Source organism: Cibotium barometz, chromosome 11, assembly GCF_041138505.1.
Source record: "Cibotium barometz isolate CiBa-2024 chromosome 11, ASM4113850v1, whole genome shotgun sequence".
Lineage (NCBI taxonomy): Eukaryota > Viridiplantae > Streptophyta > Polypodiopsida > Cyatheales > Cibotiaceae > Cibotium > Cibotium barometz.
In genome coordinates, this window is record NC_141056.1 from 2,979,013 (window position 1) to 3,002,504 (window position 23,492).

The 23,492-nt window shown below is 48.0% G+C and overlaps 2 protein-coding genes across 4 annotated transcripts in view; both read right to left on the reverse strand.

Annotated features, from left to right (window-relative positions):
• ATIM (timeless family protein) overlaps nt 1-23,492 on the reverse strand; it is an 87,622-nt gene that overhangs the window by 1,831 nt on the left and 62,299 nt on the right. The gene's annotated exons all lie outside the window — the stretch shown is intronic.
• Nucleotides 965-3,080, reverse strand: LOC147633665 (uncharacterized). The gene has a single exon (XM_086804631.1). It carries the CDS (start codon nt 3,069-3,071, stop codon nt 1,437-1,439), a length of 1,635 nt encoding a protein of 544 aa, XP_086660757.1. The 5' UTR covers nt 3,072-3,080; the 3' UTR covers nt 965-1,436.

Below are 23,492 nucleotides of genomic sequence, written 5' to 3' on the forward strand. Positions count from 1 at the left end.
GTGTCTCCAAGCATAAGAAGACATGGTGGCTCTAATTTGCACAAATAGGGATCTGATCATTTTATATTAAAAAAAACATGTAGTCATGAAAAAAGTGGCTGATTCTTAGGTCCTTTGAAAAGAGCCACTCATCTGGGCTACTATGACACTGATATATGAGCAGGTCAGTAGTAGCAGAGTTCACACAATTGAGGGACTCTTAGAGGAGACAGCCCCATCCAGGTGAAACAGGAATGTTTAATCCATTTGGCGTTAGCATTGATTTTGTTCATGTTTTTGGTAAAGCCATCCTACATTTGTAAATCAATAGTCCTCATGCACATGTTGATGTACTTCTATAGAACACTCCAAAGGGGCTGCAACTTCATTCTGCTGTCTTTCAGAAGTTAAGCCTCAACACAGATTTTAGAGTTCACCTTGGTAAGACCAAAGTTATGATATACAATGTGGCCAAGTGCTACATCACAAGTGGGGACAGGTTATGCATTACCAGCCCACCTTGAGTCACACTATTTCAGACCCACTTTTAGCAAGCCCAAACCAAGGCGTGTCCTCTTTTCCCCTTGTCCACCCAGCAGTAATGTATCTTGTACCCTTTTGAGTTGTGGACCTCCCTCAACAAGAGTGAATCAACACAGAGATACGGTACTGCCGTAGCAAACAGAGACTGCCAACAGTTAACTTCAAGGTATGGACCATACGAGTTGAGAGCTGTGAGTGCCACCCTTCGAACTGCACTGCCTCTCCTCCTCCTCCTGCTGCACCCCCCCTCTCTTGTGTGCTGCCCCCACCTGAGCCCTTCTCTCCACCTGTGCCCCCCCTCCCCCCTCTCACGCGGGCCCCCTCTTTCCCACGCACTGCCCCCCCTCCCTCGTCTATACACCCCCCTCTCTCTCGCTCCCCCCCCACCCCTCCCATGCTTCCCTCCCCCACGGCCTCTCCAGTCCCTCCCCCCCATCTCCCTTCAGCTCCGACTCTCCACCCTGACCCATCCCCTCTGTTCTCATCTGGCAGTTTGGTCTATACTTCTTTGGCATTCTATCCTTCGGCCTCTTCTGGTCTACACCCCCAGGACCATAGTTTTTTCATACGTTTTTCATACGCATACGCATACGGGTATGAAAGTATGAAAAAAGTATGTTTCACCGATACTGTATGAACCATACGTGACCTAAAAAATTAACTAACTTTTTTGCACATAATTCAAAGATATTTTAAAACATCCATTCCACATTTGAAGTATGTTGTAGAAATCTTACTCTCAAGACAAAAAATACACAAAAGAGACTCAGGACTCGTTATATTGATCTAGATTATAGAAAAGTAAACTCGAATGTTGAAGGGCCAAGACTCGCTGCCAATAAGTACATGAAAAAGCCTAGCAATAGATCAATCATCATAGGACCATAGTTATTAACTTATTAGTATGTCAAAAGTTAAGTCTCTAGCTCAGCATCTTCATCTTCATCATCTTGCCCTTCTTCCTGAGAAGAATCACAAAGCTGGTCATCATGCTCATCATCATCAATAGAGCTAGTGCCTGCATGATCCCCACTATCAACAATGGCATCATTAGCATGTATCTCTTCCTCTTCCTCTTGTTGCTCTTGAAAAGTAATCAGCCTTTCATCATCCTTTTCTTTATTAATCATTGCCAAGGTCACCTCCATCTTCTCATAGCCCCTCTCCTTTATCTTTGACACAAGTCTTAAGTTAGTATGAATGTATACTAGCTTTTCTGTATGTGAGGGCTTCAACCTATTCCTTCTCTTTGTGTGTATAAGAGAAAAAGTACTCCAATTTCTTTCACATGGGGATGCACAACTCCCTTGGGAAAGAACTCGAATAGCAAGCTGTTGCAATTTGGGGGTGCTAGCACCAAAGGTTTCCCACCATTTCACAGGATAATGCATGCGCTTTTCATCCTTTGCAATGGCATGGGAAAAAGAGCCACCCTCTGATTTATAAATATCAAGCTCATCAATGATCACCCCTTGCATATCCAAATCATACTTTGCATACCGTAGCACTACCTCCATCCATCCATTATTCACTTCTTCATCACTCTCTTGGTTCTTGCCACGCCAAAGAGGATGCAAAACAAAACCTGTGGCATGCAACGGTGAATGCATCATATCCCATCGATCAATGCACAGACTCTTAATGTCATTAAGTCTTGCTTCCTCCACATTTTCAAGGGCTTCGATCTTCTCCACCATGCGATCAGTAAGCTCGTAAATCAGCCCCATTGTTGCACCTTCTCTATCAGCTAATCGCAATATCTTCAAGATAGGACCACAAATCTTGACAATTAACTTGGCATTCTCCCAAAACATAGGACCCAAAATTATGTTAGCAATCTCTTGACCCACATTTGTACGAGTAGCCTTAAGTCTTTGCCATTCAGGACCAACAACCAATCTCCGCAAACCATTGTACACTCTATCATCCAATAGATTAGCCAACACAATATACATGTATGCAAATCTAGTGGTAGCAGGCTTCAACAACTCCTTTTGACTGTACTTTCTAAACAGAGCCAGGATAGTCGGTCTCTTTGTGATAAAGCTCACAATCTTTATGCCTTTCTCCAAAATGGGTGCAATCCAGCCTATTTTGCCAATGTCTTCAAAGAGCAAGTCTAAACAATGGCATGTGCATCTAGTGAAGAAAATAGAAGGCCATTCTTGCTCAATTCTTTGGCCAACAGCAATGCAATTAGCCGCATTATCCATGCATACTTGAACCACATTTTCTGGTCCCACATCCAAAATAACATCTTTCAAAATACCAAAAATGTACTCTCCTGATTTATATTGGCCACTAGTGTCAACAGATTTCAAAAACACAGTGCCATGTATGGAAGTAGCCATGACATTGATAATAGGTCTTCGCCTATTATCTGACCAACCATCGCATGCAATTGTACATCCATACTTCTTCCATTTCTCTCGCACACCATAAAGATCCTTATCAATGCACTGTACTTCTGCAACCAACTGCCTTCCCCGCAATGCATGATAACTCGGGGGCTTATAGCTAGGCCCCACCTCCCCCACTGCTCTGCACATGTCCTGGAAATAGATAGATTTCACTTTGAAATGCGGGATATCCTCTGCATAAAAGAATCTACGTACAGCCATGTCTGCATTCTTTCTTGCCTGCAAAGCCCAAGCTTGGGTAAGAGTGCCAGTGCTAGTGCCAGTGCCACTAACTCTTCTCTTCTTGGAAGAAGAGCCCACATTAGACACACCTGCATCATTTGCACCTGTTGAAGCCTCAACAGACTCATTTAAGTCAGCAACCTCAGTGTCCACATTTGCACCTCGTGGATTTGCATCCATTCCAACATGCAACCGCTGGACAGCTTCTCGTACATCGGGAGGAGGACATTTGCATCTGTCAACACCATAACCTTTCAAGCCCAAAATGTGTGCTCTAATTCGGGAAGGACCGCCATCCCATTCATGTGCACAATAATTGCACCTCATCGTGCACATACCGCGTGGGAGTTTATTCACCACAGTCACATAGTCCCACTCGCATCTCTTTCTTCTCCCCATGACTTGAGTCTTGCAATACAAGTGTCAGTGGTCACTGCACAATGCAGAGCTGTCACTGAAGTCTGACTCACTGCAGTGCAGTGCACAAAGCACACAAGTTCTGGCTCTGAGAGTGTTGTTTGCAACTTTGCTCACTGTTGACTCCTGACTCCTGAGTTTAACCACAGAGCACTGAACAGTGAGCACTAAGAACGCTGGGCGGCGTGGGCGCTGCAATCACACTGTCACGACATCAGCATGTTTGACAAAAACAATAGCAGGTTGGCCGCTGCAGCATGGGCATTGGGCCCTCAGGAGTCAGCCCTGCACGTTTTGGCAGTGTGGCACCAAGCGACCAGTTGGGACTCGGGCGCGACGGGCTGCAGCGACGAGTTGGGACTCGGAAGCGACGGCAAATATTTCTCCACCTAAACCTAGTCATCAATTTTTTTACATACGCTGGGCAAAGTATGTTATGAATACCATACGCTTTTTTTTTCCAACGTTTGCAAACGTATGTTTCCTGAAACATACGCGTATGAAAAAAACTATGCCCAGGACTGCATGCCAGCCGCTCAGTCATCCCCAAGCGAGGCCGCCGTCCCTTTCTCACAAGCAGACCTCCAGCTCCTCACTTTGACGGTTCCATCCCTAGAGGCCTCCACTCTGGTATGCAAGATTGTTGGTAGCCACCTAGCACGTGGACAAACTCAAGGATCTTCTACAAGCTAACCTCCTTGGAGCACTTATAAAAATTACAGATATTCATCCTTTGGGGCATGCCTATTACCAGGTTGAGTTTGACTAACCATTGACATCAAATAGAATCATGCAGTTGAGCCCCGTCGCACTGCGTATAGCCAAAGCTTTTTTTGCGAGGAGGCAACACATGCATCCGACCCACTGGGCTGGCGTTTCAAGCTTTCCCGTGATAGTCTGCTTCCCAAGCCTCAAGAAGGAATACCTTCCTCTTCTCCCAGTGATTGGTGGAGCCACTAAGAGAGCGATAGAATCCCCCCTACTACCGATTTGGCCCTCGCACGGGTGGCCGGGATTCCATTCCTTCGCATCTGTATTGCCTCACCGGAGATGCTGCCTCACGTTATATCCCTTCCTTGCCTCTGGGGAGATCCCAATTGCAAAGAGTTGAGTACTAAGATCTCCCAAGCCAATACTTCCTATGTAGACAGATGGGACATTTCACTAGAGCTTGTCCTCATTGCCAGTCCAAGGGACCACACCTCCCCCCCCCCTCCACCGCAGGGTCCCAACTCAAATCATCCTCAAGGGGCTAAGAGAGCTTCACGCCCTCAGGCAACAGAGCACCAGGACCCGACTGTGGATAACTCCCCTAGAAAGTGGCAGACCATTGGGCCGTGCGATTTTTATGCAAAGAAAGATGCATAAAGGAATTTTTTTTATTACAAAAGTGTTATTCTTATTAAAATTGATTTTTACGCATAGAAAGATGCATAAAGGAATTTTTTTTAATTTTAAAAGTGTTATTCCTGTTAAATTGATTTTATGCTGCATAAAAGAATTTTCTTTTATATAAAAGTGTTATTTCCATTGAAGTTGATTTTTATGCATAAATAGATGCATAAAGAATTTTTATATCAAAATTAGAATTCTCTTAAATTCTATGTTTAAATTCCATAAGGTTGCTAGCAACTGTCTTCCAGAGTTGAGTAGCGTAGCCGAGCGCACCAGGTTGCAAGAGTAAAGGAGGATTCTGTTCTGTCAGAGAACCGTTTGAGCATTTATCGCAGCATCCATCCGTTGGCGATGCATCCCCCCACCCCCCCTCTCCCAAGTCACTTCGGAGGTCCCACCTCAAGTCCCTCCGATCTAGAGGCCATTACCCCGGCGAGATTCCTCCTCAGATTCTAAGATTCCAATGAGGCCAACTCATCTCACAGAGCCCCCAGCAAGCCCCTCCCCGCACCCTCCCTCTTCGGTGGATCACTCCCAACCGCTCCCAACTCCCATATCTCTCCCACCCCCCCACTCATCCCCCTCGTCCCCAACTCCCAACTCCCATATCTTCGGTGTTGAAACCGATCCCGTCAAGTGGGAATAGACTCCGTTGGACACCCACACGCATAATAGCACAACTTCATATCACAATTTGAAATGGACAACTTAATAACAACTGAAAATTGAAATGAAATGAAATGTTGATAGATGGACACCGGCACTGGGGCCGGAACGGGCCGACCCCCCCTCAATATATGATATATTATTGGGAGTATTAAACAAATACAATGCTCCATGGGTTCAATGAACCAGATGATGTCCATGTACAAATGAATACAGTACCAAACAAGAGGCTTGAAGTAGATGTTCGAAGGAGAGCGACCACTTGAGTGGTCCAATCTCTACGGTCCTGTGCCTTCACTGGACTCCGCGGAGAGCGCCCCACTGGTGTTCCAGGACCACGCACAAACAGGCGCTCCCGTACTAACGCCTAGCTCTCCCGATCTCAGCACTTTTGGACCGTGGTTCTCCAAAAGCTTGGACTACCCGGCACCGAACGGGTGTTAGCCGTAGAGAGAATCCTCTATCAAATTTACAACAAAGTTCTTTACTTAAATCTGAATTCACTTACTTGTAGCTCGCAAATGGAAGACAAATGCCCGAGGTGTCTCAGGTTAAAAATAAAACTATTAAACCAACAAGTGCAATACACTTACCACCTGTTCACATGCAACAAAACTCGTCAGAAGACAGAGCAAACTTCACGACTCACTGGCAGGCGTCCCCACTCAGTAAGTGGCACGTCAAGCAAGCAAACACAAGAATACAAGTCATGCGAAAACAGTTTCAAACATGCAAAACATGAGTGCATGTGCAAATAGTATCATGGATATATCTCCCGTTCATGGAACAAGTACAAAACATCTGTTGGGCACAAAAATGGCATGACATAAAACATAAATCCTGGTCTTCCTATGGAGTGACAGTCCCATAGGTAAAACATAGTTCCAGGCACGAGCCTCCCTATGGAGTGACAGTCCCATAAGCAAGACACGGCACAAATACTGGCTCTTCAATGGCGTGACAATCCCATGGATAGAACACAGTCCAAGTCATACACGGGTGGCACCAGTCTGGCTCCCATCCATAGAACACCATCCTGCTAACACACGGGTGGCACTAGTCTGGCTCCCGTCCATGTTAAGCAAAATTACTGGCCTCTTCACATGACACACCGGCCTGGCCTCAAGTGAACAAGACACAAAACTGGAGATGGACCAAATGGTCGGCCAATTGGTGACAGGTGTTGCTCTGTGTTCCTTTATATCTCAGTTGTAGTACCCTTCCCCCCTCTTACAGATACCTACATTGCGACCGATGGAGTCCAGAGTAAGCTTGCTCTTGAGCTGTACAGAGTGGCGACACATGGAGGACAGGATCTGCACCCACCTTGCACGCCTTTGTCCCAAGACAAACTGTGACTACTCCCCGTCGAAACCCACGCCCAAGACTCTTCGAGTGGAGAGCAATTCCAATAGTTCCACCTCCCACAAAGATTGACATGCGGATTTCCCCATGGAACATTCAGGGTTTGGGGGAGGCTCAGTGCTTTCAGAGGCAAGGCATCATTAGAGGAGAGCTCTACAAAGCAGCAATCGTGAGACACCGACATTCTTTTCCTTCAGGAGCACCATCTTTCCGAGGAGCGTACCCATCAATGCGGGAAGATTTTACCAAGCAAGAGTCGCACTTTTTGGTCTCCCTCTTTTGGCCCCTCCGGGACGCAAGGGGAGTTTGTATTTCTGTCGATGAGTAGCTCTTGCCGACAATGGTTGACTCAAGTGTCATAGTCACTGGGTGAGCTCAGTAGGTTACCATTCGAACTGGAGAGGGCTCTGTGGGCTTCCTCAATGTTTATGCCCCCGCTCTACAGGTAGAGCCACCTTCTGGAGCACAGTTCCTCAGTCCCTCCCTCAGGTTGATTGTTGGTGTATGGATGAAGACTTGAACCGTAACTCGTAGGTACCGGAGGGACTCACTTGTCGATACCATCAAAGCATATTAAAATGGCCATTTAAACATGGCCACAACCTTACCGCATAGAGGCTAGGATGGACCGCCCCCCTACCCCCCCCCCCCCCCCCCCCCCCTCTGGAGTATTTTATTACCCAAGGAGAAAATATCATGTACAAGCTTTGAGGGCCTTACTCTCCCCGCGGGAGATGCTCGATTATCCATATACAAATGCCATAACACAGCCCAACACAAGGCAACCAAGCCGGAACACAAGCTGTAGAAATGCCGAGCCAACAATATAATCCATATACCTCTGTGTAGGTACTGATTCTTCCCCAAAACCACAGGTCTTCATGCAATAGAGCTGATACAGCAAGTACAACTCTCCATTCAACCGGTATGACAAGTACAATGGCTGGTACAGCAAGTACAGTGGCTAGTACAACAAGTGCAATGGCTAGTACAACGGATACAATGGCTGGTACAATGGGTACAATGGCTGGTACAATGGGTACAAGTACAAGAGCTGGTACAACAAGTACAATGACTAGAAATCATAATAAAATGATTAAATACCCTTGCCTTCAGTATTTCTTCGCAAATAAAGCCTCCAAAACAGTCCCCAACAGTCGGTATTCTTCATGGGCAGTCTTCAAGAGAGAAAGAGAATAGCCATCATTAGGGCAACCTGTAGTGGTGGTAGAGGCTAGTGTGCAGCAAGAGAGCCTCTCTTAATGAAGAGAGAGGACTCCAATTTATAGATCTGGGGCTCCCATGAGTGAAAATGGAAAGAGAAGGCTATGATGACAAGTGGAGAGTCACACAAAAGCTGAAGTGACAAGTGTGAGGCCACTTGTCTCACTTTGATCCACTTTCTAACAAGTGTCAGACCACTTGTCTTACTTTGGTCCACTTTCTTGCCACATGTCCCAATCTAAGAGATGGGTCCTTCCATAAACTTTATCCCTAAAAATATCCCAACTGGTAGACATTCTGTCATAGGCACTTTGCCAACTCTTGGTATTTGCTCAATTCCAAATGTAATGACGTAAATAGACTTTCCATCGGAGTCGGGCCAAAAATAGCAACTCTCCTAAATTTTAGGAGTGTGGTCCTTTGTATTGCAAGATAATCCCCCATTCCCAAAGCTTGTACTTTCCAAATATTTAGACATCTTGGAGTCCACCAGACCCCTTTCATATTGGGAAATGTCCAAGCTAGTGACATTAACATGATCGAGTCGACAAAGGACAGACTCGGAGGAGGCATGGCTATAGTCTCAAGCTCAAAATACTCTAGTTGGAAGGAATTGATCCTAGCACTTAGGGAACAGGATCCTTGGCACTCGCTAGAATTTGGACGCAGCACCGGGAGTCTTGCTTCTCACGGTCTGACAAGAGAAGCACCGGCCCCAATCTCTCTCGACTTGATAGATTCTATGTGGATGAGTGGGCTTGCGATCGCAGGGGCATGATTGGTATCTTGGCGGGCACTACTTTCTCTGATCAAGCTCCGGTTATCTTGTCCTTGGAGGACCCTTGGAGGCAAGACACGCACATGAGCACTAGGATTCCGGATAGCCTCATACAAGACTCGGAGATCTGCAGTAGAATAGAACAAATATGGGAGGGACTAGATTTTATCTTAGGTTCTGCCGCATGCACCTTGGATGTGGGGCTCAGCGAGATCAACAACTTATTGTAAGAGGCAACACACATCATATTGGCGAGATTCCAAGAGCAAGAGAGGAGCATTCAGCAAGGTCTTACTTCTCCTCTCTAGCGTCTTTAAGAAAGTTCTCCCGATAGCCCGTGGATTGACGGTGGAGTACAGATACCATGCCAAAGCTTCCATTTGGACCCAGGTTGGCGATAGAGTCATTGGGGATTTCTTTGAGATTGCAGGCCCTTACAGGTGGAGAGATGGTATTCACAGGTTACGAGGCGATGGAGCTATTGTTTGAGAGCCCCCTCCCCCCCCCATGTGAGCCATTGCCACGGATTTTTCAAATCCCTCCTCACAGGTACCCCATTATCCGCATAGGTGATGGACGCGTGAGAGAGGATCTGGCGACACACGAGAGGGGTGGTTCCCCCGCTCTTCGGACCTTCCTATTGAATATCTTCACAGCAAAGGAGCTCGTAGAGGCCTTGACGGCTCTTCCTAGGGGAAAATGCCGGAGGGTGGATGGGCTTCCAGTTTCCTTTTTTTTCGCCATTGGGATCTCATGGAAGGCGGCCTTTGAGCAACCTTCAATGAGATTATGACTACAAGCGCCATCCCAGAGAGTCTGATTCACTTGATTCCTAAAGAGGGTGGTGACAGATTGAAGATTTAGCAGTGGAGACCCATCACCCTCCTTGAGACCGCCTACAAGATTTTGGCCAAGGCCATCAGCCGGAGACTACAAGCTTTCATCCCCGACTTGATCCATGACAACATCTTCAGACAGGTTTTATCAAGGACCAGAGCATTCTGAACAACATCTTCACTTTCTCGGAGACGATAACATCGGCCAAGATGTGGCACCAAGACCTCATTGTGCTCCTTTTGGATTTTGAGAAAGCCTATGATAGAGTTGATTGGGGCTTTCTAGAGGGCACGATACACCGGATGGAGTTTCCAATGGAGTGGATCCGTGGTGTTTCAGGCCTCTACTTGGCCTCTCACAGTCAGGTTCTCATTCAAGGAGCCCAAGGTGACAGATTTCCCGTCTTGCTCAATCCGGTAGGGCTGTCCACAAACACCATACCTCTTCCTATTTGTCGCCGAGGCCATGAGCAATTTTCTCTCAACCTAGGAGACAGGCCTCCAAGGATTGTGTCTCCCCATCTATACTCAGGAGGAGCTATCGGACTCAGAGTTTGCAGATGGCAAAGCAACATACTTTATCTGGAGATGTGGGGAATCTCCAGAGATTTGCAAAAGTAATAGAGATCTTCTATCGCGCATTAGGAGCGTAGATGAACTGGCATAAGTCGTGTGGTTTTTGGGTAGGCTCTCTACCCGCCGCCCCGACTTGGCGTCCAGTTGAGGCTTTCTAGTGGATCTCGAGGGGCACTCCAATCCGCTATCTTGGATGCCATGTGGGCATCGATATCTCCCCGGAGCAACAGCTTGCTCCCCTTCTTCTAGGCATTTGGAAGAAGCTTTTGTATTGGAGTTCTGCGAGGCTTTCCTTAGCCGACCGAGTGGCGGTGGCGAATCAGGTCCTCTTTGCCAGCATGTGGTATATTACTTCTTGCTTGGCCTTCTCCCGAGCTTGCATTGGTCAAGTACAACGGTTCATCTGTAACTTTTTGTGGGCTGACAGCAATAAGAAGCTTGCCCGGGCCTGGAGAGTGACCATTCAACCGGGACACAAAGGGAGCCTAGGCATCATTGACCCTGCCATTCAGAGTTGTCCCCTGCAAGGCAAGTTGATTGGTCTCCCAAGTGGTGAGCCTTGGAAGGACTTCCTCTTGGCCAAGATTTCAACAGGTACTCTAAGCCTGGGGGACTCTTGGCCGTAGAGCACCAAATGGATCTTCACACAGATGCGGGCCCGCGGTTTTAGCCCAACTTTTGAGGACAGATTTGCCGCCAGCCTACTCCGAGCTTTGGATCACCTCAGGTCGGCCCTCCAACAATCAATTCCGGTAGCCTCAGAGGAGCGTCTTCAACAACCACTAATCTAGAACCCCCTGATCCGTTTACCCAGTGGCGACATGTTGGGGAGACAACCTCATGTATCTTGGGGAGCATTGAGCACATGACCTGCCAGATCCCTTGGAGATTGGCTTGCATTAAGACAACTTCCCCCTAAGGCTCAGGAGAGAGGCCTGGCTGGGATCCAAGATACAGACAGACTCAACTTCGTCATGGACTCTGCTATTCCTCAGGAGTTGCTGACCCCTATCCCCCCCCCCCCCCCCCCCCCCCCCCCCCGGGGACAGTGGTTGGGCGTGTTTACTAGACATGATATTCTCTTCGCAGTTCATGGCGCGGATAAGAGTAGTGCTTTGCTCACTTTTTCGATTGGACCCCATGGTAGATTACAGAGATCAGAGTCCCCTTTGGATGACTTCAGTGGATGCACCCCTTACACAGGGTGAGGGTGATCGGATTTCAAGCACATGAGTGCCACATTGACCCCCCTCCGACCAAGGTGGCCAGGGAGACTCTTGCGTTTATGGATTTGGGAGAGCCGGCCCCTCACACGCCTCTAGTGGAACCCGGGGGAGTGGACTTGGCATGATCTTGTTGACAGGGAGGAGACTCTGGGTACCCTGTTCTTTGCATACACTACATGATCCAAATGCCCGAGGTTGAGGACATCACGACAGCAACAACAGGACACTGGTAGTCACAAGGCCTCTCACAGTGGTTTCTCTCCGAGACTCTGGGTCAGTTTTCGGCCTCAAAAGATCACCCACTGTTGGCACACAGGAGTTTGGCAGTTGGCACGTGGTTGGCCATGAGCGATCGACCAACGGCTTATCTGAGGTGCGGCCACCCTCAAGAGACTTAGCGACATTGTCTTTGGGATTGCCCGAAGGCTCAACAGGCTTGGCAACAGATTCTCCGCATTTTCACGATGGACAGGACCTCAACCCGTATCATTTCATGGGGCAATCGCTTGGGCCACAAAGGCTGAGGTTGTCATGACTTATGAGGAGGAAGGTGGGGAGCTAGCCCTTCATATCTCTCACCTTTGCATTTCAACAGTATCAGTCCCAACCCCATCTACTAATCATTGGACTCCGGATTCGTGCCATAGATGGGAGATTTGTAGCAACATTGCAACCTGGCACATCTAGAGAGCTCGATGCAACGAAGCCATCAAAGGCAACCACACTCCGCCTATGGAGTCCATCAGGAGCATTTGACTCGACATCATTCATACCCTTCGCAGTCAATGGGGAAAGTTGTAGGGTGGCTGTGATCGCATGCGGAATCAGTAGAAAGCCTTCTTGAGGCTCTGATGGCCTAGCCCTTTTCTCACAAATAGAGGTGGTGATCCCACTTGGTATTACAAACCACCTGTGTGGTTATTCCCTTCTTCCCCCACCCCCCCCTCTCTTATGAGATAGCCTTCTCCTCATAGAGCAGCCAGCCAAAGGAGAAGTGCATCTTTCTCCACTTGTTGATTCTTTGATCCCCACCCCGTACATGGAGGCGAGTTTGTATCTCGCCCTTCATGGTTGTATTTAGCCCTTTGGGGCTGGTTTTTTATTAACTAATAGAAGGACCTTTTCCCGGAAAAAAAAAAAAACAGAGACTGCCATGGTTTGTCTGATCTTGCATTGGTCATTAGTTGGTGCCGGACAACATCTTGACTGGCATCTCATGAATTTTCTGCAAATGCACTATCACCTTTCCAGTACATAAGACTAGGTACACAAGGGATCTATTACCCTTCCGATCATCCAAGTGACCCATGGTATCTCCTATACTGGAGGTACCACCATTCCATGAGGTAGGCGAGGCCATTCAATGCAGATGCTCAAATAGGTGTGGCCAGTCAAGAGTATATGTTGGGTAGTGGTTGGCCACCGTGCATCTGTAGCCATTAAGTGGATGTCTGCCAAAAGAGGATGTCAACAGTGGTGTCTGCCAAAAGAGAATGCACGTAGATATGCACACTTGATGACCATGGATGTCCACACTTTGACTATTATTATGTTATATACCTGACGCTAACCTTGGGTTAGTTGACCTGATTTGGGGGTTAGGGGCCCCCAGAATTAGGGGTGCATGCTTCTAGAGGTTAAGGCTCATACATTGATAACCCCATGAGCTATGGCTATTTGTAGCTGTAGGATCCGCTATATAAATGGTTGGTTGATTGAGGAGTGTGATCTTGTATTATGGTCAATACAAGGGCGATGAGTGAGAACTACTGTTGCTAGTCCATATAGTGATGCAGATAGCTTGTCGAAGGTCTTAGCAAGCAGGCCCTGGTAGCATGGAATGCCAAGGTTGACTAGCATGGATCTACGAGGACTAGAGGCGTAGCCCCTAAACTCAAGGGTAGCCTACCGATGTAGGCCTCCAGTTAGGTCGCGAGCTTTCGCTTGCTACACTTAGTTAAAACTGATCATGGATTTAGCCGTTGTTTAAGAGATATTGGGTGGGGTTGGACCAGGCAGACCCCTAACAGTTGGTATCAGAACACCCTAAATCAAGAGGTAAGCATGCAAGAGACAAGGTTTGCATATGTTCTTCATTGTTTTTTGGATTTTGTCACAAAATCCAAGTATATCCAGGTATATCTCTCCAAGATTTTCTTTTGATTGAAAGGTGTGTTTTTCTTGTTTTCGACACCCATGCTTGAAACTCGTGTTTTGACACGCATGCTTGAAAGTCATGTGGGTTCATAAAAGGGGGAAAAGAAGAGAACAAAGAGAAGTGTATGAATGTTGTGTGTTGTATGCCCTAGTCTCCCCTTTTGAAATCCTTGGAATCCTCTTCTTCCCCTATCAAACCTGTGCATGGGATAGTCCCCTAGGGTTTGCACCTATGTGCAGTACAGATGCTACCATAAAGGTGGTATGGGCAGCAAGAGAGAGGTACATGTGTGACCATGCATGGGACTGAAGGGCCTGGTTGTATGCTGCGAGCCTGCCGTACATGACAGGCGTATGTACAGTGAGCAAGTGGGGTGCTGTGCATGATGCAGAGCAGCCTTCTTGCTCTTGGACCTCGTCTTGCGATCTTCCTCCCCTAATTCTTCACTGGCTATAGAGTTTCATCGAAATTATGCTCCCGTCTAAAGATCCGATTGACGACTTCTTGGACTTCCTTTTACTCTTAGACTTTTCCTTGCTTTTCCCAAGCCTAGCAATACCCACTCTACTCTCTGAGAGCTGAGTCTATAAGCTGCTCTATGGTGATGGTAGCCAGGTCGGCACCAACAATAGAGCGTTTGAGTTACTTGTTGAGGCCCTTCATGAAATAAGAGTTGAGAATTTCCTCCGCGGGTCGATTAGCTGCATGTAGCCTACGGATGAGTTTCTGAAACTTTGCAGCATAATCTTCCACTGTCATTATCCTCTGGTTCATTGTATTCCTGAAAAAAACCCCTCCTAAGGAGAGTAAAAAGTGCCCCGGCTATCCTACGGTGTTCACACACCACTGCTTGTCAACACTATCTTTTCGAAGATTGGATAGCTCTTAAGAGATACCAGCCACAAATTCAACCAAGGAAAGATTCCCAGGATCACCAAATGGGCAAGCATGAAGGGTAATGTTGAACAAGTAACAGATGGGGCCTCCAAAACCTAAACCTTGAAAGGTGACTTTAGTGATAGAATGCACAACGGAAGATGGAAAGTGGAAACATAGGAGAGAGAGAGAGAGAGAGAGAGAGAGAGGACCTGCTCTCAATATCACCAACCAAGAATACAAGTCCCGAGCAAGAGGGGAGTGTTAGAAGTCATCTCCTGTCTTTCTGTAGACACCACAGCCTTTGTTGTGGGTGTGCCCGCCCTTGTAGGTGTTGTTCTCATTTTTCCCCACTTTCCATATTTTTTCCCTATTTTTCCATGGTTTGAGTGGCTTCCCTATGATGGCAGGATGGACCCAGTGGCTGGCCGACCGCACTAGTGTGCACGTGTTCACCTTCTGGAGCAGGCCGATCGGATCATAGAGGTCGTGGACCTCTATGATGATGGCCGACTGGATGACACCAGTCGTGAGGCAGTCGGCTGCCTTTAGCACAGGCCGACTGGGTATTTGGGGCCATATAAAATGGCCCCATGGCCCCCATTCCATTTTGTATCGTTCCGGGATCTTCCTTGTGTATATAGAGCAAAGTTACACGCCTCTATCTCTCTCTCGTGCTGTTATTTTCTGCATTGCGTTTTGCTCTCGTGTTCCCAGATCTGGTCATCATCTCCGCTACGCATTCTGACATGGTATCAGAGCCTAAGCTCTAGATAGTTCTTGGGATTTGTGTAAGCAAGAGGGGGACTGTTGGGTTGCTGATTGGTGGACTATACGGGACTGTTTGGGAAGAGGAGAAGCAAGAGGACGGCGGGCTGATTTCCTTGGAAGTACAGATGTGGGTTATCCGTGTTAGAGAAATCCTATCGCCCATGAACAAGATCTCTGATACCAAGTCAGAATGCGCAGCGGAAGACTAACACACGTAGGAGACGCATCACCATCGAGCTCCACGAACACCCCCAACGGGCACTACAGCATCCCTCCATCGGGCTCCCATCTCCCGGTGAGCTGTCTCCCAAAACACCGGCCGGAGGAGATGAATATAACAAGGTGCCACTCTAGCCCTATATATGGCTCTTCAACTTCCCATGCTTCCACTTATGGGATAATCCAAGGCACCTTCTAGCCATAGATCACAAGCTCGAAATCACCAACCTTCCAACACCCTCCCTCGATTCAAGCTCCACAAGCCACCGAGGCGCGAGGGGGTCAGCCAGGACCACACACGCCCACGCTCTGATACCATGTCAAAATGCGCAATGGAGATGATGACCAGATCTGGGAACATGAGAGCAAAACGCAATGCAGAAAATAACAGCACGAGAGAGAGAGAGAGAGAGAGAGAGGTGTAACTCTGCTCTATATACACAAGGAAGATCCCGGAATGATACAACTTGACAAGGGGGCTATGGGCCATTTTATATGGCCCCAATACTGCAGTCAGCCTGCTCATGGGCAGCCGACAAGACCTGTAGAACTCCACGACCAGCAACAAAACACCAGTCGGCTAGCTGAGCACTATCGGCCAACAACTGTGAAGTCCACGACCTGTCAAACACAGTCGGCCACCTCCAGCAAGTAGACTGATGCAGTCGGCTAACAAATGGGTCCTCCTGCCACCACAGTGCTGCCCCCAAGCATCAGAAAAAATGGGAAAAATATGGGGAAAAATACGAGTAGTGAGGAAAAATGAGAAAACACCTGCAAGGGTGGGCACACCCACAACAAAGGCCCTGGTGTCAACATAAAGACAGGAGATGACTTCTAACACCCCCTCTCAACTCCTGGCTGTGAAACCAACCACACGGAGCTAGGGTGCTGCCTGAGCAAATCCTGAGATAGCGACTTCGTGAAGAGGTCCACCGTACTGTCCTCTGTGGAACAGAATTCTAGCAAGATGTCATCAACAACGATCTGTTCACGAACAAAGTGCCTCTGGATGACCATGGGTTCCTCCAGTGGAAGCCCAATCCTGCAATGCAACCTCTGTAGCCTCACCACCTCACAAGCAGCATCACAAGCAGCCCGGTACTCTGCCTCTGTCGTCGACAAGGCAAAAGATGACTGCCTCTTACTGCTCCGTAAAACTGCTCTTGGGCCTGAAGTAGATCTCCTCGTGTCCGGATCTCCTCCCCAAACTAAGTCACTCCAACCGTGGAGTCGGACTCCATCCATCAATCCCCCTCTTGTGCAAAAGAGTCCATGATCCTTCGCATGCCGCAGAAACCACAAGATACGCAATCCTGCCTCCCAAAGAGTCATCTGCAACCATGAGCTCAACTGCCTCATCACGAAGCTCCCGTCCAATCTGGTGTCCATCAACCAAATCAATGAACCATTCTGCTTCTGAGTCAAAGAGGCATCACACTGCTCACAAGGATCAACACCTGCTACGGTGCAAAGCCTAGTCCTGGAAACCTGCTGAAGACCACGCATGGCCTTCTGAAACCTGTTAACCACCCCCTCTAAATCCGGGACCACAAAGCCCGGAGAATGTACCTCCTTCTGCAAGTAATCAGCTGCCACCTGCCTGGCTTTCCAAAAGGTCCCCGTGGAAAGAACATCCTCATCTACAGGAGTTTCTTTGTCCCGAATACTATGAGACATCAAAGCATAAGTTACCTGTTCAATTTTCTCTAACTGACGAACACAAGAACTACCAACATCAGTACTGGAAAGTTCCTGCCAACTACTGCCATCAACTGGCAAGCTATCCACCATCTGGTCCCGGAGAGCCTGTACCTGCAACGTATCCACACTTAAGTGGCCATTACCAAATTGCCACTCATCACAATCCTGAGGACCTAGGAGAGAGAGTGCTGAAAGCTTGTAAACTCCATTCTCCACTCCGCCTTCCCAAACCACCTAGCCTATTCCTTTGTCTTGGAGAGCAACAAAATGCTCATCAAACTCCACCCGTACGCCAGTCTTGCAAACCTGATGCACTGACAACAAATGAAAACCGAGTGACGGAACATACAACACCGGGGAGGAATGCTTCCCCCCTCTGCCATCGAGAACTATCTCCAACCTGCCCTCACTGTGAACTAGGATAGGGGATGTTTCCCCAATAAGAATGTGACCAGAATACCTCCAAATTCCTGTAAATTTGAACGAGGAGGAGTCATGTGCCTGGAAGCACCACTGTCTAGAATCAACTCCCGAGTATCCGTTGCAGAGAATCCTCCAACCTCGTCCCTGCCTGAAGAAAATGAAACATCAGTGTCCATCACCTCCAGGTGCACAAAAGCCGGAGTCTTCATGATTGCTATTGAGGAATCTTCACCCTTCTCGGTCTTCCGCTTGGGACACTGCCTCCAATACTGGCCTTTCTCGCCACAATCATTACAAGTTCTCTCTACCTTTTGTTTCTCGCGGTCAGTAACGGACTTTTTCTCAGAAGACTTCTCCGATAAAGCCTTTCCTTTGCCCGTGTTACGGCCTTTCGACCGTTGGCAAGTTAAGGCCTCCGAACCTCCACCCTGAGGAGGGTTCGTGAATCGTTCCTCCTAGTCCAAGACCATGGGCACAAGCTCCTCCCACGTGATGGTGCTGAGCCTGCCACTAGTAATCAAAGACGGGTAAAATGCTGAGTACTGAGAGAGCAAGTGTGACAGCAATGTTATGGCCATGTCCTCTGACCATATCTCCTTCCCAGCCTGAAGAACTTCCTGCTGAAGAGCCTGCAGCTTGTTAATATGCTCTCGCATCGTCCACGACTTTGCAGGGCTCATAACCCGCATCTGTACTTCCAAGGAAATCCTCTTCATGGGCGATACCCTGTTGTAAAGAGAAGCCAAATGCTGCCATATACCTCTGGCCAGTGTCATATACTTTACATGATTGATTACTTGCGGTGTGCAGTTGAGAAAGATAAACGAACGGACCCTGGCGTTGACACGATCCCACATCTGTGCCTGTGCCTCCCGGTCCTTTCGGATCGACACTAACTCCCCTTCCTCTACTTCCGGCCGTGGAACCCCAACAACGACGAAATCAACGAGGTCGTAAGACTCCAGAACATATTCCATCATAACCTTCCATATGCCGTAGTTGTTTCCGTCCAACTGACGGTCCACCGAGAACATGGGGAGTGTAGGGATCTTCACATGCCTCTCGGCCATCTCTAACAGATCTGCCATTGCGGGGATGTACTCTGAAAAAAAGAGTGGGTGGGTGGAAACAAAGAAGAACTTAAACCTGCAAGTGGCTGTCCAACAAATCAGCCCACCATCCTCTTACTTCTCCTCTTCCCAAACAGTCCCGTACAGACCACCAATCAGCAACCCAACAATCCCCCTCTTGCTCACACAAATCCCAAGAACTATCTAGAGCCTAGTGTCAGAATGCACACCGGAAGACTAACGCACGTAGGAGACGTATCACCATCGAGCTCCAAAAAAACCCCCAACGGGCATTGCAGCATCCCTCCACCGGGCTCCCATCTCCTGGTGAGCTGCCTCCCAAAACACCGGCCGGAGGAGATGACTATGACAAGGTGCCACTCTAGCCTAATATGGCTCTTCATCTTCCCATGCTTCCACTTATGGGATAATCCAACGCACCTTCTAGCCATAGATCACACGCTCGAAAACGCCAACCCTCCGACACCCTCCCTCGATTTGAGCTCTGCCCATTGGGAGAGTCACCATATGCAGCCCTTTCAGATGAGATCATACACTACTCCAACCTGGGGGAAGTCCAATCTCCTCAACAACTCAGCTACAAAAGCAACAAATTAAGCTGCAAGGTACACCGATTCTCTGGAAGAAAACAGCCATGAAGGCTGCGACGTGCTGCTCCAAATAATGGTGCCAAAACCAAGTGTAAGAACACTCCCTGAAGTCGTATGTTGTGTTTCCAGCCTGGAGAAGGTATGTGCAACATCGAAACCAACCAAGATCAGATCCTGAAGATAATCAATCTTGGGAGAAGCAAGTTACTCCTCACTCGAACCCTCTGAGTCCATTTGTTGAAACTCTGTAACAAGAGTTGCCAAATGCTGAAAAGAAGCATCCTCTGAAAAGGCCAACATCACAAGATGTAAAGACTCTATAGAAAAGATGGGGTCCATCTGCTCAAACTCCGTACCATGAGTTGCTCGACGTTGTACATAAGTACACTCCACGGAGGTGGGCATCGCCAAATGAAAAGACTCCACATCCCCCTCTGAAAAATGATGTCGTCAGACTGGTACAAGCCCAACCTAATTCTAATCCAAATCCAAAAAACTCTGGAAGTACCACTGTGCCGCGAGCACGGTTAACAACCACAGATCCAAAGCATCCCACCGGGTCCAAAAGTCCATCCTCCAAAACAACAAACCTGCACACCGCATCAAATTGGCAAGGGGATCCTCAAAAGCATCACTAATAGCAGAAGACTCTTCCATAAGTAGAATCAAATCCCAAGAATCAGCAACAAACAAGTGATCCATGTGAAAGGATCACACCTCACAGGTAAAACACCCTCCTTTCTCTGCAAACACTGCAAAGGGGTACAGATGTTGGTTTTACTTGGATTGAGAGAGGATGCTCTGCTGCCCTGGTTGTCAGGTGGGTGTTGACATCTACCCTGCACAACAGTTTGCTCCAGTGCTCTTAAGCATTAAAAGCAAACTTCATCACTGGAGTAGGAGGAAGCTCGACTTGGCCTCTAGAGCTTTGGTGGTTAACCAAGTTTTGCTAGCCACGACTTGGTTTATCGCTTCGTGCTGGATTTTTCATAAGGGCTGCATTGGACAGCTTCATCGCCTTATTCGGAACTTTTGAATATCATTGACCCTGAGGTGCAATGTAAGGCTTTGCTGTGTAAGCTGGTTGTTAGGGGCTTTCTTCCAGGCTCTGAGCCGTGGAAGGACTTTCTCATGCAACAGATCATGAAGTGTGTCCCTGTTTTCGGAGGTGACTGGACTCTCAGCTCACGCTTTATTTTCTTGGATACAGTTCACCGCTCCCCTTCAATTCCCCTGGTTAGGTCCCTTCCCCCCCCCCCGGGATGATCACAGAGTGTTAGCCTTTGGTTGTATGGTGGCTGCCCTATCAGACATTTGCATTGGGACCTCGGTGAGTGGGGGTGGAAGGATGCTTGTAACCCCTTGAAAAGCATGCCTTTTTTCAGTTATACGGTGCGGAATGCCAGACATCTTATCTTGGGACACATTCAAAGTGTCCCTAGTCTTAGACCCCATTGGGAATCTTACGGCATTTCGACTAACATTCAGAGAGTCTTTGGCGGAGATTGTGGCATTCTTATAGGAAGCCACAGATTTCCTCCTTTATCTGGGTTTCTCTTCATGGTGGTCTGGCCACCAATCAGTGGAGGTCAGTTACTGGTACTTGCCCAGCATGCCCTAGATGTGCAAGAGTTTCGGAGTCAGTTTACCATTGTTTATGGAAATGCAGGGAAGCATAGAGGGTTTGGTCTGCGATTGCACACCTCTTTGGTAGGATTAAGAGGGATGCTATCATTTCTTTTGGTTCTATTATTTGGTTGACACAGTCTGGGCCACAGCTGAAATTCGAGGGGACTGACAAGAGCTTGGCCATTATGGTTAGGCAAGGAGTTGCTCGGCAGTGTTGTCTTCAAGATTTGCCACTTTCACACTTTGTCCGTCCGGCACAGAGGTTAGACAGTTCTTGGGAGATTATTGCTAGCATCTCAGCCTGGAATATCTGGAAGGCTAGATGCACCGAGGCTATTGAGGATACTCCCGTTCTTGTTTCTCAATGTCTTTGCAGGATTTGGAGTGATATTATTCACACCATCATGGCTACCTGGGCCAGAATCCAGGGATCTTCGAGGGCTGTGGAGAGGAAGCACGGCCAGTTTATGAGAGAGTGGGACATTGGTATCTTTTTCACGTCCTCTCATTCGGGACCCTATTGGCAGCACACGGCTCTTGATTGGTTGAGATCTCCACCTTTCTTGGTGTGAAATCTCCATTTTGTAAAATTTCTTAATACTTAATAGAAGTCTCCTTTCTGGAAAAAAAAAAACAGCACTACAAGGATAGATGCTGATGAAAAACTGTTGCAAAAACCACCTCTAAAATAACGCAGCACACAAGGTGCTGCTGCCCTGAAACAGAGCAGCCGGCAGGTGAAGGAGGGATTTCAAGGGTCAAAAACAGTAACAGATGACCTCAAACTGCTGTCGAGAAGCGCCTGGAAGAGGTAGACCAACCAGCAGCAAGACTGAGAAGAAAAACGCAAGAGGGAGAGAAGGGAGCATCCAACTCTGCTAATCACCGACGCTCTAATACCATGATAGAATGCACAACGGAAGATGGAAAGTGGAAACACGAGAGAGAGAGAGAGAGAGAGAGAGAGAGAGAGAGAGAGAGAGAAATGAAATGAAATGAACCATAATGACCTATGAGACCAAAAGTTACATCATGGTGGATCTGATACAAAGTCTGGATTTTTTTAAAAAAACCAGAAAATGAAAAATAAAGATGATACTACTGGCACCTAGAAAATGAAACTGGAACTGGAAGGTAAACAGAAACCCTTATAGGGTGTGAATATAGCGAGGGGGGGGTACGCTATGGAGGTGAGTGGAATATAGTGAGGGGATACAATATCATGTGGGACGGAGGGGTACACTATGGAGGTGCCTCCATCTCATAATATGTGCCGCATCGGACGCTGGCGGATCTCCTCAATATCCTCTGTGGTCAGCGCACCCTGACCGGGTGTCCCGCATGCCTCGCAAGAATAATCCGAATCCGCCGCTGCAACCTCCGTCTATGCTGGGATGCCCTCCTCCGTAGTCGTGGGCGTCTGGACCACCCAAGCTCAATCGCACGATCAATCCGTGTACCTCTGGTGTGGGTGGTATCCATGTCCTGCTGCTGCTGTGGTCCATCTGGTGCAGTGATGGCTGGACTAAAGAAGTCTGTAATGTGCCTCTAAGTCTGGCTCTCTGTGCGCCTAAGCAGGCTATCTCTATGTCTCCGCAGCTTCAAGCAAGAACAATCCCAAACACCTCTGGTCCTGGTACCCCATGACTCTGGAAAGTGGTCCAAAACCCTCTCTGAATAAACAGTGGAAACGACCACGTATCTCATAGTATGGAGTACAATGGCATATATAATGCAGCTGTCTCTGGCTCCCCATGGCATACTCGGCATATCCTGACCTCAGCTGGTATACCTCTATATCGGCCAATCTCAATCTCAAGCTGGTGTGAGGATGTGCGAATCTGACCAATAGCACATCGTACTGCATGAGACAAGTGTACATCCATGTAACTGGGTCTGATCACAAAACCATCTACTGTGAGCTGAAGAAAATGCTCTCTGTAGAAAGCCATCTTCGTGCCCAGCTCCTCAATCGGCTGTATCCATGTCCTCCTAATGTCCAGCTGAACTAAATCCTGACGGATGAGTCTGGTAATCTCTGTCCATGTGAGAGTGAGAAAGGGGGGCCTCCAGAGAATACTGGAAGGGAGGCAATCTGTCCATGCTAAAACCATGTGCCTGGAACTAAGATGTCATCTGTCCATACCAACAAGCCGTGTCTCCCTGTAAAGCTAACTGTCGGGAGGACTCCAGGGCGAGGCGTGCATATCTGTCTCGAGGGAGATCCCACAAGCCATGTATGTAGGAGACTGATCTCGTAAGAGCCTCAATCACCGAGGGGCAGCCGCCAGCTCTGCTCGAATAATCTCATGAGGTACCATGGCCTTGGCTCTAATAATCCTAGCAATCATAGATACCAAAGGCCTTTCCATACCTCTCCACCC

Excerpts from the sequence above, each read along its gene's own strand:
- LOC147633665 (XM_086804631.1), bottom strand. The coding sequence starts at position 3,071 with ATGTGCAGAGCAGTGGGGGAGGTGGGGCCTAGCTATAAGCCCCCGAGT.